At 48.5% G+C, this 8774-nt stretch overlaps 2 protein-coding genes across 2 annotated transcripts; both read right to left on the bottom strand.

Moving 5' to 3' along the window:
• Positions 1-1818: 1818 nt before the first annotated feature.
• LOC104577269 (endogenous retrovirus group K member 18 Pol protein) lies at positions 1819-5039 on the bottom strand. Its single transcript, XM_088519945.1, has 2 exons — positions 4570-5039; positions 1819-4516 (listed from the first exon to the last, which is right to left on the bottom strand). The coding sequence occupies exons 1-2, from the start codon at positions 5037-5039 to the stop codon at positions 1819-1821; spliced, it is 3168 nt and encodes a 1055-aa protein (XP_088376071.1).
• A 116-nt stretch (positions 5040-5155) lies between these two features.
• On the bottom strand, positions 5156-6736 carry LOC148595679 (endogenous retrovirus group K member 113 Gag polyprotein-like). The gene has a single exon (XM_088519943.1). It carries the CDS (start codon positions 6734-6736, stop codon positions 5156-5158), a length of 1581 nt encoding a protein of 526 aa, XP_088376069.1.
• Between the last annotated feature and the right edge of the window lie 2038 nt (positions 6737-8774).

Raw genomic sequence — 8774 nt, 5'->3', positions numbered from 1 at the left:
TCTAGTTGAGTATGAACTTAAAAAAATTTTTTAAATGACTACTCAAATCTGTGTCCAGAATGCTAAGCTTGACTATATCATTTCCCCTTTACCTGGACCTCCTTAGGAAACCAGATGTAAACCTTTGTAGGAGAAAGGGAGACTGCGACACCATATGGTCATCGACAAGACTCGTTTATTGAACATTCAGTGTGCACTTTTATACACAACTTAATTAGGTTCATGCATATTGCAAGGCTTGAGCTCAGGATAGGTTAGCTCTTATTTGCGTCAACGGGATTCCTGTGGTTCGCTATGCGGCTAGGGCTTCCTTATCTCTCTGCTGCAGCAGGTTCCCTTCAAGTCTTGTTTTGTGCTGCTGCGGTTAGCTTCTTTTCCTCAGTGACCCCTTGCCCTGGCTCCCCTTTACCCTACTTTAGCTCAATCAAGCTGGCGTTACTGTGGCCTTTCTCCATGAGCCAGGCCTGCACAGCGCTCTCCACACTTCCCCCGTTTTCTTTTTGGGCAAGCAAACCTTGATTATGCATTATGGTATGTAATAAGCGCGACACTAGAGCGCGTACGCAAGTCCAGGCGATCATTAAGCCAACTACAATCAGCAGACCCCACAATAGTAACATTAGCAAAGATTTTACCAATGATTTCATCCAGCCCCCAATCCCAAACCAATCAGTTAACCCATCCAGTCCAAAAAACCCGACGTCCTTGGTTATTTTCTCCGTATGCTTGATCATGTCGTGAAGTTGTCGGTGTATAGCTGCTGAGTGATCTTTCAAGTCCATGCAGCACATCCCTTCAAAGTCCTGACACCCATGCCCGTGAGCAAGAAGCAGGAAATCAATAGCGGCACGGTTTTGCAGCACAGCGTGTTGTACCTGGGTCAAATCATCTGCTAATTCGCTAAGTATCGTGCTGGTTGCGTCTGCCTGCTTAACCGCCCAGCATGCAAGGCGTTCAATATTCCTGTGTGCTCGGGCGGCTGACACTCCAGGGGTAAAAAAGGAGGCAGCCCATACTTCCCAATCATTCCATAGGCTGACATCATCATTGCAGTCACTACCCACAGTAACCCTCGTACTCCTTCGTCGCCTAACTGCTACCTTCCGGCCCCCAGGAGGCCCATGTGGCCATATTATACTAAGGCGACCGATTGTGCAAGGTCCTCCCCTAGGCTCGGCTGGAATGCCAGCCCAGGCTCGATTTCCACATATAAGAAAATATCCGGGAGGAAGTTTGCGAGGATAGGCATACCGGGAGATCTGCCTCTGCTCCCCGTGGGTATAGGTTTGACCAACGGTACTGCCGCACCAGTTTCTCCATACTGTTTTATTGCCTATCGGATCTACAGGGGTGGTACTATTAGACAACTTTGTCCAATTCCTACGAGCCCCACTATTGGAATTTATGAAGGTACAAACAGTAGCGTTGAGGGAATCTAGCAATTCTAGCTCTTGCGGTGGACCATTTAGAGTCGGCTGCCCGGTAATCCATACATTGAGCCCTGACATGAGACTAAGCATATTGTTATATCTAGCGCCGGTGTATTGAGCGGGTAGGAAATCCGCAAATGGACCACTCACCTTAAAATGGTTTACGAAACCCGCAGTATCGCTGTCGTTAAGTGGGACCCCTACCAAACAGGTTACAAAAGGCGTGCTGGGCGTCGCTAAACTGGCACAAAACTGCGTAGTATTTATTTCTCTGGCTAGTGTTACCCATATATTTTCCCGAGGATCAAACGATCGCGGATGGGGTATTGAGCCCCCCGCCGCGCAGATGCTAAAACCTGCAAGGATCAGTATTGGGGCCGCCTTCATCCTACGTGGACGGCGCCGGCTCTTCTGATGTGGAGCTTTGTTCGTCGTGTTCTGGGACGTCGGTCGTCTGGACAGGTACCTGTGCACTTTCGACGGATGGCAGCGCTGGCTTAGTCCATTTTGCAGGCACCCAAGTAGTACCTGAGGGGGTTGCAACACAAAGATAACCTCTCCCCCAATACAGGACCCGAGCTGGCCCCTGCCAGACACCAGTGCGTGGATCCCTATACCGAACCCACACATCTGGCGCACTTTCGTTGCGGTCATCTCCCGCACGGTGCTTGACAGCGGCGGGATCTCTATCGTCCCCAAAGACACACAAATGATTGACAACATAAAGGGCCTTGTTCAGCTTAGTGTGAGGATCCTGTTGATCCTCCTGTTTTGATATATATTGTTTCAGTGTTCTGTGTGCCCTTTCAATTATTGCTTGGCCAGTAGGGGAGTGCGGTATTCCTGTAACGTGCTCCACCCCCCAAACACTTAGCCATCTTTTGACTCTGACGCTTACGTAAGCAGGGCCATTGTCTGTCTTAATTCTTTCAGGGACCCCCATGGTTGCAAAACAACTAGACAAGTGTCTGATCACATGGGTGGCTTTTTCTCCTGCTTGCGCGGTAGCCCATATAAACTTACTGTAGGTGTCTATGGTGACATGGAGATATTTAAGGCGACCGAAACTAGGGAAATGTGTCACATCCATCTGCCATATCTCATTGAATTTCAGGCCTCTGGGATTTACTCCGCATCCTAGCCCCACTCCTCCGTTGTGATTGCTGCAAATAGGGCATGCTCTTACAATAGCCTTTGCCTCACTGATCCCAATGCCCAGCTGTCTCACTAGCCCCTTAGCATTCTGGTGATATGTGCTGTGGGCTTCTCTGGCCATTAATTCCTTACTAATGAGGGGCGAGTTCTCTGCCGGCATTACTAGCCGGTCAGCCCTGGCATTACCCTCTCCTAGGCCGACCTCCCACTTGTGGCTGCGAATGTGGATCACCGCATAAGGTTCTGTCCTTCCCTTTAAGGCTCTCTTCAACTGTAAAAATAACTGGTATAGTCTTTTGTTGCTAACTTCTTTAACACTAGCATCCTCTATTCGGGACGCCACTCCTACTACGTAGAGGGAATCCGAGACTACATTCAGGGGCCCTTCTAGGTGAGTAACTGCCCATGTGACAGCCAGTAGTTCTAGCGTTTGGAGGCTGTCTTCAGGCGTGGCCTCGAGAATTTGCTGCTTCCATTCCTCCTTGTCCTTCCAGACCACGGCTGCTCGTCGAGCCCTCTTTCCGGCATCTGTAAAGGCCGTTGTGGCGTTGGGAATGGGCTCCTTTTCCCTAAGAGTTCTGGTGATCCAGCTCCATTCTCCGATCCACTGGAGCGCCTTAGGCGCTATCGATCCTGTCCTTATCTCTGCTCCTAGGCCCAAGAGTGCCTCTGCGAAGTCTGAGGAGTTCAGCAGGTACCAGTCCAAGGTGGGTTTCTCAATGGGTAGGTGAATCACGGCTGGCTCCCGTCCAGTGACCTCTATGACACGCAGTCGACCTTTCTGGATCAATTTGGCGAGATTTTCAATTTTTTGTATTATAGTTTTTCTAGATTGTAAAGGTGGCGACAGCCATTCCAATACCCTTGGCTCCCCCGTTTCCTTTTTATACTGGGTGAGCGCGCCCAATAGGTGGTCGTCGCCATGCCAAATGGTGAGGTCGATTGGGCAATCTTGTATCCGGCGAGACACAAAACCGTCGGTTATACACCGACCAATGTGCTGGAGGGCTTTCTCTTGTGTTGGAGTAACAATAACAGGAGTACATGGATCGGTGCCCTTCAAAAGCGGTTGTAATTTCTGTAATAAGGTATTTGGTATACCTGTTACCGGCTTTAACCATTGCAGGTCACCTAGGAGTTTCTGGGCTTCATGCAAGGTGGAAATTTTCACGTCCAGCAACAGCTTCTGTGGCCGGACTTTCTGTTCCGTGATTGTCCAACCCAGGTACTTCCAAGGTGTAGACCGTTGTATTTTCTCAGGAGCTACCACTAGGGAATACTGTGCCAAAGTCGTGCTAATCCCTCTCAAATCTTCTTCAGTGAATTCTCGGCTCCGTGCAAACAAAATGTCATCCATGTAATGATAGATCACCGTATCAGACATTTTCTGCCTCAGGGGCTGCAGGGCCGCATCCACGTAGAGCTGACATAAAGTTGGCGAATTGCGCATGCCCTGCGGTAAAACTGTCCACTCGAACCTCTTGTCAGGTTCACCTCTGTTGATGGCTGGAAGCGTAAACGCAAAACGCTTCGAATCATTTGGATGCAAATTGATAGTATAGAAGCAATCCTTAAGATCAATGATCAATATAGGCCAATTTTCTGGGATCATGGCCGGATTCGGGAGACCTGGTTGCAGTGCTCCCATTGGCTCCATTTGACTGTTCACTGCCCTCAAGTCGTGGAGCAGTCGATATTTCCCTGATTTCTTCTTAATCACAAAAATAGGTGTATTCCACGGGCTCGTAGATAACTTTAAGTGTCCTTGCTGAAGTTGCTCCTTAACTAACATATGAGCCTGTTCAAGACTTTCCCGTTTTAACGGCCATTGCTTAACCATCACTGGCTCTTCTGTAATCCATGTGATGGGGATAGGGAAAGTCCAAGCAATGGCGGCTACCCCAAAGGGTGCGCATTTGTCAGCACTACCCCTAATTGAGCCAACACATCGCGGCCAATTAGACAGGATACCGTAGGGGGTAACGGTACGATGGAAAATATCACAGTTAATTGTTGGTCATCAAGTTTCAAGCAAACTGTCGGTGTTCTTCTAGCCAAGGTGTATCCTCCGACGCCAGTTACTGTATGCGTAGATGCGTGTGATGGCCAATGGTCGGGCCACGTGTCAGGGCTTATGATGCTAGTATCTGCTCCGGTATCGAGGAGTGCAGTCGTGGCAATCTCTTCCCCCTTGTAGGCGATATTGACAGTCTTCCTCGGTCGATCTTTCAAATCCAGGGTCAGTAAGGTAAGTCCTGTTGATCCAAAAGCCTTGGTACCCCGGGAGTCCATCCCTTCTGGTATAAGTCCTGCGGTGATCTGTGGTAGTGGTACCAGCTGAGCTATACGTTGACCTCGCTCAATCTTCAATGGTGGGTAGGGGGTGTAAGCCATTATTTGTATTTCTCCAGTATAGTCCGCATCTATTACTCCAGGGAGCACGAAGAGTCCCATTATAGAGGCTGCGGAGCGACCCAATAATAAAGCCCCGTATGCTTGTTCGTTGATTGTTACCGGCCCTTTGTTCCCCGTGGGTATCCTCGTAGGCCGATCGGTGTATAGGGTGATATCTATTGCGGCTGCCAGGTCCAAGCCGAGGGACCCTGCCGTTGCTGGCTGGAGACAGGAGGTGGCGCTGTTGCTCTTTGCCCGGTCATTTGTGTCATAGCGCGACCGGACGCGCTCGGTTGGCGGTTTCCCGACTTTTGGCGACAAGCAGTCGAATTGTGAGAGTCGGACTGACAAGTTTGGCACCAAACCCCGGTGGCCCGGCACACTTTACGCACGTGCCCTCTTTTTCCGCAGCGGTAACATCTCATGCCAGTGTTGTATCTGGGGGGGCCGCTGGCGGTGGTCGCGGCAGCTTGGAGAGGTGCAAGAGCAGCTAACACTTGGGATTGTGAGGTTTCTGCCTGCCTCTTCAGCCCCTCCCCAAGATTATTTATGGCTTCCACCAGTAGCGCTTGGGATCCTACTGGTATCATTGTTGCCCTTTCTAACAGCTCCTCTATCGACCAATTCCCCGGTAGCGTGGCGATCAGCCTTTGTATGGAGGGGTTACTGTTCTGCAACGCACATTGTTTTAAAAGCGTCCCCTTCATCCAATTTGGAGCCCCAGCCTTTTCTATCGCGGAGGCCGCCCTATCAATGAACGTACCAAAAGGTTCCTCTCTACCTTGCTTTATTCCCATATACGGGGGTATTCCTCCCGGCTCTTTTACCCTATCCAAGGCATTTCTAAAAACCCTCATTGCTTCTCTCACCTTATCAGGCCCCATTAGTAACTGCGCTTCGGTCCGAAGATAATTGCCTACCCCCATCATTTCCTCCGCAGTGATCCCATGCAGCGGATCTCCTGGCTGTCTTTGTATGGCTACTGCCTCATTAACAAGAGTCTGCCAGTGTGCGCCAAAGAGTAACAATTGATGCTCCGTAAGCATAAGACGTGATAAACCTCGCAAGTCGTTTGGGAGTAACAATTGCGTGTCAAATATGTAATCTAACATCTGCTTTACGGGCTCGCTCTTAGGTCCAAATTGACTCACTGTTTGACGCAACTGAGTCAGTAGCTTCCAATCCAGCGGCTGAAAAGCTGCTTGATAGCCAGCAGGATTTCCCTGCCGGTCGTGCATAGGTGTGTACAAGGCTGGGAATGCCATAGACCCAGGGGCTTGTAAAGTGGTGCTATCCCCCTCAGTCAGAGCTTGCTGGACCACGTTCTGCCAAGCCTCCCTCCTCTGCCTTGCTAGTTCTGTTGCCAACCCGCTTCCTAACCCTGGGCTGGGCTCAGGCACCCCGGGTGGCTGTGCAGGTATGGGCGGGGCAGAGGAAAATGGAGACGAGTTGGAATCACCTGCGTCATCCCCACTTTCTTTTCCCCCCTGTTCCTCAAGGGGGGGAGCTGAGGGGGCCGCACCTGCTCCCTCAGCACAACCTGTGCCAGGCCATGTTGTGGATACAGCGGGTGGAATTATAGCAGTTCTAACTGTTGGAGCCCGAATCTCGCCCTCTGCCCCATATTGTAAATTCTTTTGGTGTGCCTCAATTGCATGATCTGCTGCCTTTTTCTCTGCTACCCTCTGTAATAGCGCATTATGCACTACCCGCCATAACTTTCCTAATTTTTTTGCCGTTTTATCATCATCTAACATTGCATCCCATAGCTTATCACCCAATTTCCGCCATTCTGATAACTCATGCACCGTATGTGGGACAATAAAGCAACTTTTCGCATACCCCCAGGCTAATAATCCCGGTAATTCTTTCTTTAAATCAATTCCCTGTACGTTACATTGTTGTAAGGTACGGGTAAATAATTCATACGCCACTTGCCTATCCATTCCTGACGTCAGCGCTGTTGCAGCTCTCCAGGCTCCGGTGGCGCGTATGGCCCGAAACCACCTATATGATCTTCGGGGGTGCCGTCCTTCCAGCGTTTGCTCGTCGGATTTGCACCGTCCTGGCTGCAGAGGACCCAACTCCTACTTTCTCCACCGTGGTGCGTCCTCCCCCGTTTTCTTTTCAGTCCGAGAGAGGATTGCCCTTCGTTGCATCACGTCGGGGTCACCATTTGTAGGAGAAAGGGAGACTGCGACACCATATGGTCATCGACAAGACTCGTTTATTGAACATTCAGTGTGCACTTTTATACACAACTTAATTAGGTTCATGCATATTGCAAGGCTTGAGCTCAGGATAGGTTAGCTCTTATTTGCGTCAACGGGATTCCTGTGGTTCGCTATGCGGCTAGGGCTTCCTTATCTCTCTGCTGCAGCAGGTTCCCTTCAAGTCTTGTTTTGTGCTGCTGCGGTTAGCTTCTTTTCCTCAGTGACCCCTTGCCCTGGCTCCCCTTTACCCTACTTTAGCTCAATCAAGCTGGCGTTACTGTGGCCTTTCTCCATGAGCCAGGCCTGCACAGCGCTCTCCACAAACCTTAACAAGGGTTATCCGGGTAAAATACAATTGCAATAAACTGTACAGCAATGGGCAACCTGGCTGTAATTAAAGTAAAAACTCTTTCCTCTTCCCCCACCCCCCAAAAGATTGCCTGTGATCTTTTCAACTTTATAGCAGGGAATAAAAGAGAAATCCTGCTCAAAGTATTCTTCCTCTACCCCAACTTATGAATATATACTCTTATTGGATGTGATAAAGTGACAAATGTGGATGCCCTTATGTATTACCTAAAAATTTATAGTTGAAGCATAAAGTTCATTATTTTTCTCCATTACTAAAGTGGCAATTACTATCATAATACTGTTATTCCATGAGTTCACAGAATCACAGGATGCTTAAGGTTGGAAGGGAACTCTAGAGATCATCTAGTCCAACCCCCCTGCTCCAGCAGGGTCACCTAGAGCATGTGGCACAGGACTGCATGAATGCATGACATGACTGCAAATGTCTGTCACCTGAACATGACAGGAGTGCAGTGCACTGGTGCAATACCTACAGCCGCAGGAAATGTGCAAATGGGAGAGCAAAGGGGCTTTGGAAATTCTATTGTGTCCATCAGCTGTTATCAGAAAGTCCCTAGTTCTGAACAGGATTCCCTAGTTATCAGCCTTGCCACTGGGGGGAAAAAAAAAAGACAAAATACAGATTTTTTAAAGATGTTAAAAATAATTAGTGATGATATTTTTTGCAGATAATGCAAATCTCTGTGTGCAGAATTTGAAGTTTTGAATTAATAAAATCCCTACTTAAAGAGATAGTTGTCATTTTATTTCTCCAAAGACGATCAAGTAATTTGCTCTAATCTCATTAATAAAAAATACACATTCTATGATGTAAAAACAGACCTGAATATTCACTATTTTTTTCAGTGATGATGTCAAGGTCACATAATTCAAAGCTTTCAAGAGCACACATATGGCAGGAGAGTTGTAAAAAAAATGATATAAAAAGGATATTTATGGTCTTCTGCTCAGCATTTTTCAGTATCTCAATGGATCTAAAAATTGAAGTGCTCAACAAAATATTAGAAAGTTCTTTAGCATACTATATAAATCTAATGCTTGGACTAAATGTTCTGGAGAACAGGGGAGGTGCCGGAGGACTGGAAAAAAGCCAATGTCACGCCAGTCTTCAAAAATGGCAAGAAGGAGGACCCAGGCAACTACAGGCCAGTCAGCCTCACCTCCGTCCCCGGAAAAGTGATGGAACGGCTCATACTGGCTGTTGTCTCTG

The sequence above is a fragment of the Tinamus guttatus genome, unplaced genomic scaffold (assembly GCF_059628265.1).
Source record: "Tinamus guttatus ecotype Peru unplaced genomic scaffold, ASM5962826v1 Tinamus_guttatus_pri_ptg000077l, whole genome shotgun sequence".
Lineage (NCBI taxonomy): Eukaryota > Metazoa > Chordata > Aves > Tinamiformes > Tinamidae > Tinamus > Tinamus guttatus.
The sequence above is the reverse complement of the archived record's forward strand: the minus strand, read 5'-3'. Positions and strand labels throughout refer to the sequence as shown.

Excerpts from the sequence above, each read along its gene's own strand:
- LOC104577269 (XM_088519945.1), bottom strand. The coding sequence starts at position 5,039 with ATGGGACTCTTCGTGCTCCCTGGAGTAATAGATGCGGACTATACTGGA. Across the intron at positions 4,517-4,569 it reads GTGATATTTTCCATCGTACC|GGGTAGTGCTGACAAATGCG; the intron begins GTTACCCCCTAC and ends TGGCTCAATTAG.
- LOC148595679 (XM_088519943.1), bottom strand. The coding sequence starts at position 6,736 with ATGTTAGATGATGATAAAACGGCAAAAAAATTAGGAAAGTTATGGCGG.